Here is a 17,566-nt window from a genome sequence, read left to right on the forward strand (position 1 = left end):
TCTACCGTCTAATGGGACTTTGCACCACCTCTCCTGCCCTGAAAGACTGTTATGACAGAAGGAGCCCAAAGTCATGGACTAAATGAACTCAATGGACATTTTAGAGAGGTGCCCCATAGACTAAGGGAGTGATACCTGTGTGTATATAGCAAAAGACAGGAAAAGTGGCGGTGATTCATTAGAAGGTGTGAGACCTGAGCATAACTTAAATGGTATAGAGTTAGGGTTGGATAATAGCACTGCTCAGCAAGAGTTAAAACATGGATATGTTGTCAACACTGTTTTGATAAGAAATCCAAAATTTGTAACCATACGGACAGCTGTGAAGACCATTAACTCCATGCCAGCCTGCCAGGGTTGGATGGCCATCTTTGAAACTGTGATGATGAGAACAGTAAAGAACTTGAGAGGGGAGAAAAGGGAACCAGCAAATTAAAGGTGAGGTCGAGGATGTCATTGAGGCAGTCTGGAGTGCCTGTGATGCAGTCCTGTACCTGTTGTGAATAGTTTCCAGAGTCAGAGGACCCTTGAGTGCTATCCCTAATGTAAAAGACATGAAGGGGGAGGAATGAAAATGTCATTGCATCTGGAAGGGACCTTGCAAGATATCTGCAGAACAACATCCTACTCAAAGCAAGGTTGCATCAGCTCAGTCTTGTCTTTATCCAGCTGGGACTGAGAATCTTCCAGGGATGGAGTCAACATAAACTCTCTGGGAAATGGCTTCCTATGTCTGATTGCCCTCATATTAAAAATTTTTCTCCCAGTATTGAGCCTGACTCTCTCTTTTGTGAGCTCACTGCCCACTCCAGGTGCACAGGGTCCCTGGAGATCCCCTCGGCTCTCCATGCAGCTCCAGACTCTCCTCTTTAAGGGTATCATCTACATGTCATATGTGGGACATCTCTGGATGTGTACCTCATGTGTTCACCTGAGGTATATTCACCTCATAGTGAATGGCCAATTCACAGTCTACACTCTCACTAGAAACCAAGTTAGTCTTACATCCAAACCTTGGTCCCAAATGAGTCCCAACTTAATATTGACTTTGTTTCTCTACAGTTCTTAGAGAAAGTGACCATTTCTTGGGAGGAGTTGCTCATGCCAGTTCATGGCATCATCTTTGGGAAAGTGTCGTGGTTTAGCCTGGCTGGACATCAGGTACCCACCAATGTCACTCTATCATTCCCCCTCCTCAGCTGGACAGGAAAGAAAAAATACAACAAAAGTCTCGTGGGTTGAGATAAGAACAGGAAGTGATCAGCCATGAATTACTATCATGGACAAAACACACTCAACCTGGGGAAATTAGTTTAATTTGTCACCAATCAAATCAGAGTAGCATAATGAGAAATAAAATTAATTCTTATAAATACCTTCCCCCTACCCTTCCTTTCTTTCCAGGCTTTACTTTACACCTGATTTTCTCTATCTCATCCTCTGAAAGGAAAGGAGGTTGCAGTCAGTTCATCACACATTGTCTCTGCTGCTCCTTCCTCCTCAGGGGGAGGACTCCTCACACTCTTCTGCTGCTCCAGCATGGAGTTCCTCCCATGGGAGACAGTCCTCCATGAGCTGCTCCAATATGACTTCTCCCCATCGGGTGCAGTTCTTCAGAAACACGCTCCTCTGATGAGCTTCCCTTTCTACAAGGGATAATCTTGTGAGAAATGTATTAGAAAGATAGTTCCAGAAAGGTAGATATGAACGTAATTAAAGAGTTGGCTAATAAGAAGATTATATCACTGAAATACTGGCATCAGTGTTTTGGCTATTGCTGAACTGTTGTTGCACAATGTCAAGGCCTTCTCTACTCCTCTCCCTGTTCCCTCTGAGTGAGTTGGCTTGAGATGGACAAGAACAACTGACCCCAACTGACCAAAGCAATATTCCCTTACATACGATGTTGTACTCAGCATCAAAAGCTGGGGCAGAAGAAGAAGGAGGTAGTTGTGTTTGTTTCATTCAAGGAGCCTTCTGCTACAAAACTGGCTGGTCTTCAACATTTGCTTGTGGGAGGCAGTGCAAGGCAAGGTCCTGCTCATGAGTCAGGGCAATACAAAGCCAAATACAAGCTGAGTGGAGAATGGATTGAGAGCAGCCCTGAGGTGAAAGATTTATCGTAGAATCATAGAATCATAGGTTGGAAAAGACCTCTTAGATCATCGAGTCCAACCATCCACCCAAAACCATCATTCCTACTAAACCATATCCTCAAGTGTCACATCTACACACTTTTTGAAACCTCCAGGGATGGTGATTCCACCACCTCCCTGGGCAGCCTGTTCCAATGCCTGAACACTCTTTTGGTAAAGAAATTTTTCCTGATATCTAATCTAAACCTCCCTTGATGCAGCTTGAGGCCATTGCCCCTCATCCTATCGTTAGTTACCTGGGAGAAGAGACCAACACCTGCCTCACTACAACCTCCTTTCAAGTAGTTGTAGAGAGCAAGAAGGTCCCCCATCAGCATCCTCTTCTCCAAACTAAACAGACCCAATTCCTTCAGCTGCTCCCCTTAAGACTTGTTCTCTAGACCCCTCACCAGTCTCGTTGCCCTTCTCTGGACACACTCCAGCAACTCAATGTCTTTCTTGTAGTGAGGGGTCCAAAACTGAACACAGTACTCAAGGTGCAGCCTCACCAGTGCCGAGTACAGGTGCACGATCACCTCCCTACTCCTGCTGGGCACACTATTTCTGATACAAGCCAGGATGCTGTTGGCCTACTTGGCCACCTGGGCACACTACTGGCTCATCTTCAGGCAGCTGTTGACCAAAACCCCCAGGCCCTTTTCCACCAGGCAGCTTTCCAGCCACTCCTCCCCAAGCCTGTAGCATTGCATGGGGTTGTTTTGACCCAAGTGCAGGACCCGGCATTTGAACCTGGGGGTGGTGAGAGACAGGAACCTGAACACGAGCTGGCAATGTGTGCTTGCAGCCCAGAATGCCAACGATATCCTGGGATGCATCAAAAGAAACACGGCCAACAGGGTGAGGCAGGTGATTCTGCCACTCTACTCTGCTCTGGTGAGACCTCATCTGGAGTCCTGTGTCCAGCTCTGGAGCCCTCAGTACAGGATGGACATGGCCCTGTTTGAGTGAGTCCAGATAAGGCCACAAAAATGATCAGAGAGCTGTAACACCTCTCCCATGAAGACAGAGTGAGAAAGTTCGGTTGTTCTGCCTGGAGAAGAGAAGGCTGCAGGGAGACCTTATAGCAGTCTTCCAGTACTTAATGGGGGCTTACAAGAAAGCTGGAGAGGGACTTTTTACAAGGGCAGGTAGTAATAGAACAAGGGGTAATGGCTTCAAAGTAACAGAGGGTAGATTTAGAATATTAATTAGGAAGGAATTCTGTACAAGAAGGATGGTGAGGAACTGCAACAAGTTGCTCAGAGAAGCTGTGGATGCCCTCTCCCTGGAGGAGTTCAAGGCCAGGTTGAATGGGGCTTTGAGCAACCTGGTCTGGTGGAAGGTGTTCCTGCCCATGGCAGGGGGTTGGAACTAGATGGTCTCTAATTTCTCTTCCACCCCAAACCATTTCATGATTCTATGATTCTGTACTATGTGAGCTACCCTGACATCAAAGAGGGCATCTTACACTTCTCGCATTCCCTGTGGGTGTCTCCTAAAGAGGTTGTATCTCCATCGGACCACAAAAGCAGTGAAGCTGCCCTCCACCTCAGCTCTTTTTCCTCTGATGTTACATTTCTGTGATGGCACACAGGGCTCCTGCTGTCTGTGCTCCGGGCTGTGGGCTTTGATGCACATTTGGGCTGCAGCACCTCAGATATGTCATCAGGTCCAAGGACAGACTTACAACACAGAGAGCTGGTAAGAAAAGCCTGGACCCCTAGCGTGGGAAGGCTTCATAGCTTATGCATGCTGGCATGGATGGAAAGTGACAATATAGTGATGAACAAGGTTCTCAGAAAGAAAGCAAATGCTGCATTCCCCAAGGCCAAAGAGAAACAGGCCTGGGCTGTGCAGCCTTCACAGGATAGGGGTTTTCTGTCCTAGGTGAATCTGCAGCAAGGAGTGGGGCCTGTGACAGAGGTGAAGCTACTCTCCAAGAAGGACCAGCTGCTGCTGAGAGTGTTCCAGGGGAAGACAGCCTGAGATCCAACCATAGTGTGGACATTATGCTGGGGCCCGACCAGCTGAGTAGCAGCTCTGCAGAGAAGGACCTTGGAGTCCTGGAGAACAACAAGCTGACGAGCAAGAATCAGCAGTGCACCCTTTGGCAAAGGCCAACAGCCTCTTGGGCTGAATTATGAAAAGCATTGTTGTCAGATCAAGGGAGGTGATCCTTCTCTTCTCCTCAGCACTGATGAGGGCACATCTGGAGCACTGTGTCCAGTACTGGGCTCCCCAGTGCAAGAAAGTTGTTGAACTGTTAAGCAAATCCAGAGAGGGCTAAAGCTGGGTTTAAGGACTGCAGCATTTTTGCTCAGGGGGACCGTATTAATGTGTAAACATAACCGATGGGAGGACATGAAGAGAAGGGACCCAAACTCTTCTCAGTATCTCCCCGTGACAAGACAAGGGGTGATAAACACAGATAAAACCCCATGAAATTCCACCTGAACCCAAGGAGATAAGTTTTAATTGTGAAGATGGTCAAATCCTGGAACTGGTTTTCCAGAGAGGGTGTGGACTCTCCATCAGCAGATGTATCAAAAATGCATCTAGACAAGGTCCTGAGCAACCTACTAGAGCTGGTCCTGCCTCAGCTGGGGGTTTGACTAGATGATGTCCAGAGGTCCCTCCCAACCTGAATAATTCTCTGAGTATAAGGGAGAAAATTAAGACAGAAAGACATGAACTGCTGAAATCCTGTGGAGAGCACCCATGCGGAGAAAGGGAAAACTATAAAGGAGGAAGGAACGGCAGAGGTTAATGGTTATGTACTGACTGTAACCTCTCATTTCCATTCCGCCTTGTGCATCTCAGGGCTGGAGTGAGTAAAAGAATTGGGAATGAAGGAGTACTTTGACCCTGCATAAACAGGAGTGGGGTGCAGTAATGCTCTTTCATGTTTTTGTTACAGCTTCTCACTATCCACATCTATTTTAACTGGCAATAAACTGGTAATTATTAAGTGATCTCCCTGTCTGTATCTTGATCCATGGACTAGTCCGTCTTATTTCCTCCATTTGTCTTGTTGGTTAGAGGGAGTGACTGAGCAGCTGGGCTGGTGTCTGGCTGCTGGTCAAAGCTAAGCTGCTACAGAAGAGCATCAGGACTGCTGCATCCAGTATGGGGCTCCCAAGCACAAGAAGAAGCCTGGCAGACTGGCGCAAATCCTGCAGAGGCCAGAAGGATGGTTGGGCTCTGGAGGACGTTATGGACCAGGAGAGGCTGAGAGAGCTGGGCTCTTGAGAAATCCCTCAGAGCCAAACACTGGAGTGAGGACACAGGCTAGTTAGTGGGATCTCAGTCAATGGAGATTTTTAATATTTGTCCGGAAGAGGTCATGAGCACCTGATTTATCTGAAGCTATGTGAGAATGGGCTTGGCTGAGAGTTCAGCTGTGACAAGAGCTATGGGACTTGGTGTGTAATGAGTGTCAGTAGGAAACTGGTTTCCTTTCTGTTCATGATGGCCATGGACTTGGATACCACTGAGCCTTAGGGAAGGATGGAGGTGACCATGAGGCAAAGGTCCCTCATCCATCAGGGTTCAGCTATATGGTCAGAGATGGAAAAAGCTGGTGTGTGGGACAGGGTCTGGGATGTTTCCTGAATTCCAGGCAAGGGTGGGTAGTGAAAGACAGGAAGTTAGGAAAGCCCGCTCATGGAACATAATGAGCAGTATTCAGCCAGCCCCAGCAGTGGCCATTCCTCATCTGCCAGGCTGAGGCATGCTCCCATGATGGAAACTTCTTGTGGAACCCCCACTTTGAGCAGGGACCTTCACCTGCAGTCCCAGGGCACGCCTGCTCCACCTCCACTCACGGGAACAAATCACTTTCCATTTCTGGGCTCAGATGTGGTTGTCAGGATTTGCTAAAACCCTGAACAATCACCTTGCTTCTCACTGACTTCCCTTCACATCTTGCATATCCTTACACATGGTCCCTCACTGTCTAATCACTTAAAGAAAAGTTAAGAAGCTCTCAAAGCTTTCCATCTCATCCTCAGAGAGGGTTTCTCCATTTACCATTCGTGGATCGCAGAAACACCAGCTGAGGAAGCACATGAAGGTGTGTGAGGCAGGATATCCCTGAGGCACCTCTGCACTCTTTAAGGTCCAAGTGTTTGTGGAAAGACAGAGATGGAAATGACTGCTGTGTGGGACTGATCTGGGACAGTTTTCCTGGACGGTTTCCCGAAGGTGTCCAGGCAACCTGGCAAGGACAAGGCCCGTCTCTTCTGCACCTTGGGTGCCTCAGTTCCTTCACCATGATGCCTGGCCTTGCACAATGAGCACCCTGCTGCATGCCCCTACCAAGCACACTCACACAGCTTGGCTCTACACTGGGGTTTCTCTCTCCTGGGCTCTTTCTAGCCCAGCCCAACCCCTCCCCAGCTCTCCCCACCTCCCCTGCCCTCTACTACAGCCCAGCAGAGCAGAGCAGAGGAGAGAAGCCCAGTGTGGGCTGACCCAATGGCACTGCCCACTGCAGGGTGCTGCAGAGCTCTGGGCATTGCATCACAGCCCCAGATCCTCTGAAGGGCACAGCAGGCCCTGGGGGTCAGAGAGAGGTCTCAGCCTCTCCATCAGACCCAGCCTTCAGTAACGACACAAGGAAAGAGAGGCCAGTCACTCTCAGGCTCTCCTGCAGTCATATTCTATGTGAATCTCAATCCAAACTGCATTTGCCCTCTTCTAAGCTGGAGAGGGACTTTTTATAAGGGCAGGTAGTGATAGGACAAGGAGTAGTGGCTTTAAACTGAAAGAGGGTAGATTTAGATTAGATATAAGGAAGTAATTGTTTGCTCTGCGTGTGATGAAGCACTGGACCAGATTGCTCAGAGAAGCTGTGGATGCCCCCTCCCTGGAAGTGTTCAAGGCCAGACTGGATGGGGGTCTTAGCAACCGGGTCTAGTGGAAGGTATCCCTACCCATGGCGGGGGGATTGGAACTGGGTTACCTCTAAGTTCCCTTCCAACCCAAACCATTCTATGATTCTGTGATTCTCTGCCCCCACCAGCCTCACTACCCAGGACAGCACGAGAGCCCTGGGCCTCACCAGGCATCATCCGCATCTCTCCAGTCTCCCCTGTGCCTGCTACCAGTGGGGAGACCCCACTAACTCCTGTGGCATTTAAAAGTGCTTGCTTGTAGATATCTCAATTTAAAGCTTTTCTTTTAGAGGACTTCACCTTTGAGGTAGTTTCACCTTCTGAGTCTTCGTTCACTCCCAGCCAAAAACACAAGGCGGTTCCCATTCCTCTCCTGACCCCTTCAAATTACTATCCAGACAGACCCATATATGCTATCAGTCCTGTCACACATGCAGCAGCCTGAAGAAACAATGGGGAGCCTATGCAACATCTCCACTGCCACTCTAAACAAACAACAGAGCCTCTAAAACCTAACCTTCTGGTACAACAGAACACAATGGTACCATGAGCTTAACCCCAAACACATGGAAAACACAAGGAGACCAGACACTTCAAAAGACCAATTCCTTTGACATTTTATTAACAGGAATTTTAGATGACAAGCGTAGCCTTGAAGCACTGCATCTTGGAAATGCCTTTTTATTGAAGAGCTGCCATTGGATAGGCCACATCTGACATAGTGTTGTGCACGGGTCAGACATGATAAGATGAAGGCTCAAGACAAGCAGTATACACCAAGAGAATATTCCATAAGCAGAATTATTACAAGAGAAAAAACCAGAATTATGGCCTAAGATAAAATCTGGGAAATCTGCAGAAGAGGTCAGGGAGGTTGTTGTTGGTGGAATAGCATTCATTGGGTCAGTTTCCATAGGGCATCCTTGAGCTTCTGGTTCCTCATGCTGTAGATGAGGGGGTTCACTGCTGGAGGCACCACTGAGTACAGAAATGATACCAGCAGGTCCAGGGATGGGGAGGAGACGGAGGGAGGCTTCAGGTAGGCAACCATGCCAGTGCTGACAAACAGGAAAACCACGGCCAGGTGAGGCAGGCATGTAGAAAAGGCTTTGTGCCGTCCCTGCTCAGAGGGGATATTCCACACAGCCCTGAAGATCTGCACATAGGATAGAGCAATGAAAACGAAACACCCAAAAACTAAACAGATGCCAACAACAAGAAGACCAGCTTCCCTGAGGTAGGTGTCTGAGCAGGAGAGCTTGAGAATGTGGGGAATTTCACAGAAGAACTGGTCCACAACATTGCCTTGGCAGAGAGGTATTGAAAATGTATTGGCAGCGTGCACCACAGTACAGAGAAACCCACTGGCCCAAGCAGCTGCTGCCAGGTGGACACAAGCTCTGCTGTCCAGGAGGGTCCCATAGTGTAGGGGTTTGCAGATGGCAACGTAGCGGTCATAGGCCATGACAGTGAGAAAAAAATACTCTGCTGATATAAAAAAGAAAAACAAAAGTAGCTGGGCAGCACATCCGGCATAGGAAATGACCCTGGTGTCCAACAGGGAATTGGCCATGGATTTGGGAACAGTGGTGGAGATGGAGCCCAGATCGAGGAGGGAGAGGTTGAGGAGGAAGAAGTACATGGGGGTGTGGAGGCGGTGGTCACAGGCTATGGCAATGATGATGAGGCCATTGCTCAGGAGGGCAGCCAGGTAGATGCTCAGGAAGATCCAGAAGTGCAAGAGCTGCAGCTTCCGTGTGTGTGCGAATGCCAGGAGGAGGAACTCGGTGATGGAGCTGCTGTTGGACATTTTGTCCCTCTGAGTAAGGGGACCTGTTCAAGCTGATAAAGGAAGTGAGAAGAAAGAGCAGACCTATCTCAGTGAAAATTCTATTCAATTTCTCGTAGGCACCTCACTTCTTCTGAACCACTTCTCCTTTTTCAGGAAGACCTTTTGTGAGCTCTGGTTGGTGCTGGCTGATCGTTCCCCAGGAGCAAGAGGCTCTGCTCTTGGCTCTGCAGAAGTCAGACCTGCTCTACATAAGTAGGAAACTAGGAACATGGGGTGATCTCTGAGTACATCTACTCATAGTATCAAAAAGCTCTTCAGCATTGTTGCTCCCAATTTACCTGACTACAGAGCTGGGCTGCGGGGATTTGTTTTTGTTTATTCTGTTCTAGTCACTGCATCAGAGCAGAGGAGTGTGCTTAAGGCAGAAACCCTTCGCATTTCTGCTGGACTGAACAGATACCTTATGGGTCCTGAGAAGCAAAGGGACGTTCCGTTAATGCAGAGTGAGGACAGCCGCTCTGTCCATCAGCCCTGCTCTCAGCTATCATGTGCTGGCACTTCTCTCGCACTCCTGTGTTCCCCCAAGAAGACACTGGACACGGCTGAGAGCAGAGGAATCCAGTTTCCAAGTTCAGCTCTCCAAACCCCTCAGCCCACCTCGCTGTGCCCAAGGAGGATCTCAGTTCTCCGCTTCCAGCCAGGGACACAGAGGGCTCATTACAACTGCCCGCATACAGCCACCCAGCAACATTTCCATGATCTTTATCAAAGAGGTGTCTTCTCCAGGTGGTTCCTGCATGACACAGAGATGCCAGGGGAGTTTGGTGCCATTCCAGAGGGCAGCCAGCAGTCCAGCAGGACCCTCCAAGGAAAGATTTCAATGTCCTAAAGAACAGGTGTACCAAAAAGGAGGGTGAGATCATTACCAGCCACACGGCCACACACACTGCTGTACTCAGAGCCCTGAAAGTCAATAGGGTGTTAGCTGGATGCTCTTCCTCCATGGTGATATGTGCATGACTGTACATGCAGCATTGCTGTCTAAGATGCACTTGAATCTTCACACCCCCACCCCCCCCTCACACCAGTGCATGTGACGGTAAGAACAATGGCAGCAGGGAGAAGAGGAGAACAAAGTACCCCTTGCAAGGGAGGCAGAAGAGGGAGACACAGTCAGACACTTGAGCATACCTCCTGTTTGCTGGTCGGGCTGCTGGGAAGGCAACTCCTCACCATGTTCCCATGACACTAAGGGCAGAGGCCCTGCTGTGTGAGTGAGGAGACCAAGGGTTAACTCAGGGCAAAGCATCTGCGCTGCAGGGGATGGCAAGGAGATTCCTAAATCCCTCCTGTTGTTATGTTTCTGGAAACAGTTCTCTCCCCCTTCCTGTCCATGTCTCTTCTGCCTTGAATTTTTTGAGTCAGGACCTGTTTCTCTGTCCCCACTTCTCCTCCCTCTTCATGTTCACAGATCCCATTCCACCTGCTCTGTTGGCTCAGCTCTGCCCTGCAGACACCTCCTGGCAGCAGGGCATTCACTGCCCAGGGGCATCTCTTGTCTGTGCAGGGGCTCAGGAGCACCTCAGACCAAGCCTGACAAGAACTGGGGTCTCTGTGCCTGCTTCACAAAGCAGAAATAAATTCCAATCTCCCACTACCCACCCAGCCAACCAAGAGGAGAAAACTCAAAGCACATACTTCTTCCCTTTCAGGTAAATTCTACCTTGATGTCCTTCTTCAAAAGGACTCTCCTCAGACGTCCTGGGGGTGATATGGAGCTGTGAGCATCCCTGACACAGGTAGTTCCCTCTACACTACAGAAAGATCCTCAGCTGATGGAGTCACTTCTTCAACCCACAACTTCTCTCCACAGTTCTGTGAGGAGCAACCTGGGCAGGCGGAGTGCTGACCCTGGCAGGCAGCAGAGTCCCTGCCCCAGCACACAGCCCCTGGGGCACAGGGACCCTGCTCTGAAGGACAGCCCTGGGCACTCCTGGCTGCACACACACGTTCACACCCCTGCACCTGTCCCTGGGAGAAGGCAGCTGTCATGCCCTGTCCCTCTGATGGTGCAGCAGGGAAGCCCTGCTGTGCAGCACATGCTTCTCCACTAAAATAGAGAAACTGTGAAAGCCTTTTTGGCAGATCCCATAGGCTGAGGGATGTGTCAGCTTTTGGAGAGCTTTCAATGAACCACAGCTACATTCACTTTCATGCAGGTACTTACCACAGAGGGCTGTGAAGATTTCTCCCCCAGGAAGATGTCTGCTTTCCTCCTATCCCAGACTGCCTTTAACCTCTCTCTGCCTCTCTCCTCTTAGCTTGGTTCCTGCAGGCAGTGCCCTCAGCCTTGCTGTGCTTTGCAGAGGAGCTGCTCGTGGGAAGAGCTGTCTCTCTGCAGCTCTGCCCACTTGCCATGAGCTTCCTCTGTCCCAGGAGCCCAGCTCAGCTCAGCAGCAGAGGACCAGCCCAGGACAGCATTTTCTCAGCTGTCTCTGTCCTCCCTCAGGGTGTCCTTGGGGCTCCAGGGGATTCTTCTGTGAAACAGGCTGAAGAAATCACTGATATTCTCTCCCACATCTGGGCAGAGAGTCTTCTTTCCAGCAGTGGCATTTCTTTTATTAGAAAAAGATTAGGACATGAGAATCACCTTTCCTTTTCCAAACATGAGACAAGACACCAGAAAGTTTACAGGGAAGAGCCTAGTTTCTCCAAGCGGAGGTGAATGTCTTCAGTTTAATGAATTTAGGCATTTCATTCTGGATGTGTAGTCCTAGGGCTAGACAGACATTCAGTTCTCTCCATGCCATTTCTTTGCTCTGAAGCAAAGCCTTTGCACGTGTGGTGTCTAGGACTTTTGGTAGCTGTCCTGTCCACGTTCCAGGCTGTCCTACACTGTCCTATGCCTGTTCCTCTTCCCTTGCAGATCTGCCCTGATTCCTTGCCTCACTCTAACACGGGAAATGCCAAGAGGTACTGGTGTCCCTCTGTCCTCACTGTGTCTTCAAACTCAAAGTTTTCTGAGGATTTCCCAGTGCCTGTGATTTTAGCACAGCTCACCCAGCTTCTCCAAAAGCCCTGCTACTGTTCCCTGAGCACCCAAGATGTCATAGCCTCCAGACTTGCTTGAATCTTCCCTCCATATCCCAGCACTGAACTGCACATCCTCCTTTATCTAATGCTTCAGATGAAAAAATCAACCTATTTCTATTCTGCCTGACCACTCTTTATCCATGCTATTACAGGTCTTCTTCGTAACTTCAAGACACTTTTTGTGACACATACACCACTGTCTCACCTTCACTCCCATGTGCCTCACAAAGCCTTGCTTCTTCCCCTGCAATGCCAGGACATCACCCCAGGAGGTTTGTGATAGAAAAGAAGATAACACCGTGAGCAAGTCAAGGGAAACTCCGCCTCAGACTGCCTCCGACAACCGGGACTGGCCGACGGGCTGAGCCTTGCTTCTCCCCCGCTTGGGACGCCTTGGGTGAGACTTTAACTAAGCGCTTTTCTCGGGAATAGTTACTCCCTAATGTTTATAGCCAGGCTGTATTATTTATGATCTTTTCACGCGTTTTGTATTTGCATGTGCTTTCTTGCATACAGTTACTATCACCGGCAATTCAAAAAACCTCTATACATGTTGCACAAATAAAACTGCACTGTTTCAGTAGCCAGTTGTCACAGTTTCTCACTGAACGCGACCGAATGCGGCCGTGCCAGTTTATGAGCACGACTGGACCGAAGGTGCAGACTGCTATTAGTGTATCCAGAGTCGTGGTAGTTTAATATACGTATTAAACGCGACTGGACTGGTAGTGGCAAATTGGACATCACTCAGAATTTAAACCTAGCCGCACCGAGCCTCTCACTTTGGTCAAGAGCATTAGAGAGCAAAGGGGTTTATTTTCTGCCAAATTAACGCGACACCCAACAACCCTCCCATTAGCCTGTGCCATGCAATGTATCCCAGGAGAACGGATTCAGCTGAAGGTGAGGTTTTCTACAGCAGAGGCTTATGGGACAACTGAGGTTGGACTTATGCTGTGTGCAGGAGGTGTCTACTGATTCCTTTTTTTCCTAGTAGACTCCACACTTCAGAGACTGGAAATGCCGACAACAGCGTTGTGTCGGTATAGAGCATATGAAAATTTTGGCTGCCTTTTTGCCTATTCACAACCAGAAATTTGTCCCTTTGCCTTCTTTGGGTAGAAATGAAACAGGTCTTCTATTCCAACTCCCCCTTACCATGCAAAATTGACAGAGAAGATAGGGAGGAAGGAAATTTTAAGGGCAATGTGGTCTAAGAAGTGTAATCTCTACATTATAGTAAAGAGCATTAAGGGAAAAAGCACTGTTCTACAAATATTATGCCAGAGGCTAGCTACTGAGAAAGAATTGCTATTTTGGCAAGTAAGAATTGCTGTTGGGTGTTAAATTAAAGAATTCTTGTTCATCATCAGCAACAAGAGGGAGTTCCATTACAACACTTCCTGTTACTCTTCTTCGTGAGTGTACCACTAATTCGACAGGGAGGTGATTCAAGAATGCCAGCATGACTTCACCAAGGGCAAGTCCTGCCTGACCAACCTAGTGGCTTTCTGTGATGGCATGACTAGATCAGTGGACAAGGGAGAATCTACAGATGTGATCTGTAAAGCCTTCACCACTGTCCCTCACAACATCCTTCTTTCTAAATTGGAGAGATATGGATTTGATGGGTGGACTGTTTGGTGGATAAGGAATTGATTGGAAGGTCGCAGCCAGAGGGTCGTGGTGAAAGGCTTGATGTCAAAATGGACCAGTGACAAGTGGTGTCCCTCAGGGGTCCGTACTGGGACCAGTACTGTTTAACATTTTCATCAGTGACTTAGATGATGAGATTGAGTGCACCCTCAGCAAGTTTGCAGATGACACCAAGCTGAGTGGTGCAGTTGACACATCAGAAGGATGGGACGCCATCTAGAGGGACCTGGACAAGCTCGAGAAATGGGCCTGTGTGAACCTCATGTGGTTCAGCAAGCCGCAGTGAATCACACAGAATCACAGAATCACAGAATAGTAGGGGTTGGAAGGGACCTCTGTGGGTCATCTAGTCCAACCCCCCTGCCGAAGCAGGGTCACCTACAGTAGGCTGCACAGGATCTTGTCCAGGCGGGTCTTGAATATCTCCAGAGAAGGAGACTCCACTACCTCCCTGGGCAGCCTGTTCCAGTGCTCCGTCACCCTCAGAGGGAAGAAGTTCTTCCTCATGTTCAGACGGAACTTCCTGTGCCTCAGTTTGTGCCCATTGCCCCTTGTCCTGTCACTGGGCACCACTGAAAAGAGCTTGGCCCCATCCTCCTGACACCCACCCTTCAGATATTTGTAGGCATTTATAAGGTCCCCTCGCAGCCTTCTCTTCTTCAGGCTGAACAAGCCCAGTTCCCTCAACCTCTCCTCGTAGTGGAGATGCTCCAGTCCCCTCACCATCCTTGTAGCCCTCCGCTGGACTCTCTCCAGTAGCTCTTCATCCTTCTTGAACTGGGGAGCCCAGAACTGGACACAGTACTCCAGATGAGGCCTCACCAGGGCAGTGTAGAGGGGAAGGAGAACCTCCCTCCTCCTGCTGGCCACACTCTTCTTGATGCACCCCAGGATCTCATTGGCTTTCTTGGCAGCCAGGGCACACTGCTGGCTCATGGTTAACCTGTCGTCCACCAGGACACCCAGGTCCCTCTCCGCAGAGCTGCTCTCCAGCAGGTCCACCCCAAGCCTGTACTGGTGCATGAGGTTGTTCCTCCCCAGGTGCAGGACCCTGCACTTGCCCTTGTTGAACCTCATCAGGTTCCTCCCTGCCCAGCTTTCCAGCCTATCCAGGTCACGCTGAATGGCAGCACAGCCTTCTGGTGTGTCTACCACACCTCCCAGTTTGGTGTCATCAGCAAACTTGCTGAGGGTACATTCTAACTCTTCATCCAGGTCGTTGATGAAGAAGTTAAACAAGACTGGGCCCAGTACTGACCCCTGAGGGACACCACTTGTCACCAGCCTCCAACTAGACTCAGCGCCGCTGATGACAACCCTCTATTTTCTGCCATTCAGCCAGTTCTCTATCCACTTCACCGACCACTCATCCAGCCCACACTTCCTCAGCTTCCCTAGGAGGATATCATGGGAGACTGTGTCGAAAGCCTTGCTGAAGTCAAGGTAGATAACATCCACGGCTCTCCCTTCGTCTACCCAGCCAGTCATGTCATCGTAGAAAGCTATCAGATTGGTCAGGCATGATTTCCCCTTGGTGAATCCATGCTGACTACTCCTGATAACCTTCTGAAAGGTCCTCCATCTGGGCTGGGGCAATCCCCGCTATCAATACAGACTGGGTGATGAGAGGATTGAGAGCAGACTTGCCGAGAGAAGGACTTGGGGGTACTGGTGGATGAAATGCTGGACGTGAGCCTCCAATGTGCACTCGCAGACCAGAAGGCCAGCCGTGTCCTAGGCTGCATCAAGAGAACCCTGGGTAGCAGGTTGAGGGAAGTGATTCTGCCCCTCTACTCCACTCTGGGGAGACCCCACCTGGAGTACTGCATCAGCTCTGAAGCCTTCAGCACAGGAAGTACACAGAGCTGTTGGAGTGGGTCCAGACAAGGGCCACAAAAATGATTCGAGGACTGGAGCACTACTCCTATGAGGAAAGGCTGAGAGAGTTGGGCTTGTTCAGCCTGGAGAAGAGCTTGCTGCGGGGAGACCTTAGAGCAGCCTGCCAGTACTTCTATGGGGGCCTATAGGAAAGAAGGGGAAAATCTTTTCAACAGGGCTTGTTACGATAGGACAAGGAGTAATGGCTTTAAAGTAAGAGAGGTTAGATTCAGGCTACATATAAGGAAGAAATTTTTTACCATGACAGTGGTGAAACACTGCCACAGGTTGCCCAGAGAGGTAGCTGAGGCCCCATCCCTGGAAACATTCAAGGACAGGTTGGACGGGGCTCTGAGCAACCTGGTCTAGTTGAAGATATCCCTGCTCGCTGCAGGGGGGTGTGGGCTAGATGACATCTAAAGGTCCCTTCCAACCCAAAGCATGCTATGATTCTGTGATTCTAATTCCAATACATCCTTCAGAGCTTCACTTTTTTCTCATTTCCAAAGATCAGCCTACTCAGATCTTCAAATGACTACCTCAAATCTCTGCCACTCAAATCTCTCCAGCCTTCTTTGATCAAAGGTCTGATACCTGAGGACACTTCTCCCCACCACTTCAGCACACTTCCAGGTCTCTCTTTTCAGCTGGATTAAGTAAGTGTACTCCCTTGCACAGCCTTCCCTACAGAAGTCTTCTAGATGTGTTGACCCTACTTGTATCACCGCATGTTATGTACAGCTCCATCCTCCATCTGCAGCGCTCCACTGGATGAGCAGTTTTCCTGTTTCTTGCATGCCCATTCACCTTCACAACCTTTTTGTGTTGTATGCCTATAAATTATTGTCTGAAGCAATACATCTATCCCCTACGGCTTCATCCATTTCCAACTGCAGGCTGAGATATCTCTTGGAGCAGACATTGTACAAAGTAGTTGCACAGACAGAAAGCCACTTCAATGCTGCATACGCAAGTGGGTTAATTAAAAAAAAAAAAAGAAAAGATGCTGAGCCAGGTTTTCAGAGAGACAGTTTCAAAGTGGCTAAGCAGATTCAATACTTAAATGCTGAAAGCCAAGTTAGAAAGAGAGAGGAAAAAAAGGTGAAGCTGCATCACAAATGGACTCACAAATGTGTCAGTCAAGAGGAAGTCCCGCATCCTATGGGATGTTTTCATGAGTTGACCCTCTGGGAACAGAGTTTCCTGGGCCTCTTGGCCTGAGTCTGCTGCATTCACATTTCCAGCAAGCAGAAAAGCTGAAGATTGGACATCTAACTTCTGCCCATCTTGCCTGGAGAGTCCAGACCGTTGTGTCACACAATAACCAGTGTCAGAGGGAAGATGGAGGTAGTGGGAACTGAAGTGGTTCGGACTCCAATAGAAGCTCATATCCTGAGCTGCCAGAACAACGTTGGCAGCAGTTAGACATAAGTTGGGCAGTAACCGAAGGGAAAGTGGCCAGACCATCCTTCCCTTGGCCTCTGGCATCCCATTTCCTGAGATGCAAACGTGATGGGTCCTCTGTCAAGAATCCCCAGTGGTTCTGTGATGCCTGGAGGAAATTCATAATTCTATGTCTTTGTGAACTGCGGAGATGAGGGAGTGCTGGGGCCAGCTCCTGGACAGACAGAAGGTCTAAGACCGGCTCCTGTGGGGAACCACACTCTATATGTGTTGATATAGGTATATTTGTGCCACTATCACAGCCTAGCATAAAAACAGTCCAAGCCTCATTTATCCTTTCTCCATTGACAGGGCTTTTGTTTTGCTTTGACACCTCTCAGGGTCCCTTCCAGGATGAATGACTGCGCATTTCCTTCCACTATGTGTCCTCCTTTGGCGCTTGTCGGCAGAGCACTCAGGTTCCCTGTGACCATGGCAGTAAGCAGACAGAAGTTTTCTCCACTCAGCTGTGGTGATTTTGTTCCACTCAACTCATTGACTCAAGGCTGCTAAGCAGGTCACTGCAAGCAGGCCTTGGAAAATCCAAGATAAATCTTTGGGGGTTTGTCTTCCCTCTTTCTTCTTCCCAAGTTCTTCTCTTTCATTATCCTAATACATTCCCTCCAAACAACCCAGCTCGGCTTGCTTTTTCCCCACTGGCGCTTGCCTTGCTT

The 17,566-nt window shown here is 49.2% G+C and overlaps 1 protein-coding gene across 1 annotated transcript; it reads right to left on the reverse strand.

Annotated features, from left to right (window-relative positions):
• Nucleotides 1-7,925: 7,925 nt before the first annotated feature.
• Nucleotides 7,926-8,840, reverse strand: LOC142365373 (olfactory receptor 14A16-like). The gene has a single exon (XM_075446110.1). The coding sequence runs from the start codon at nt 8,838-8,840 to the stop codon at nt 7,926-7,928; it is 915 nt and encodes a 304-aa protein (XP_075302225.1).
• Nucleotides 8,841-17,566: the final 8,726 nt, after the last annotated feature.

The sequence above is a fragment of the Opisthocomus hoazin genome, chromosome 38, assembly GCF_030867145.1.
Source record: "Opisthocomus hoazin isolate bOpiHoa1 chromosome 38, bOpiHoa1.hap1, whole genome shotgun sequence".
NCBI lineage: Eukaryota > Metazoa > Chordata > Aves > Opisthocomiformes > Opisthocomidae > Opisthocomus > Opisthocomus hoazin.

Coding starts and splice junctions, on each gene's coding strand:
- LOC142365373 (XM_075446110.1), bottom strand. CDS start 8,840: ATGTCCAACAGCAGCTCCATCACCGAGTTCCTCCTCCTGGCATTCGCA.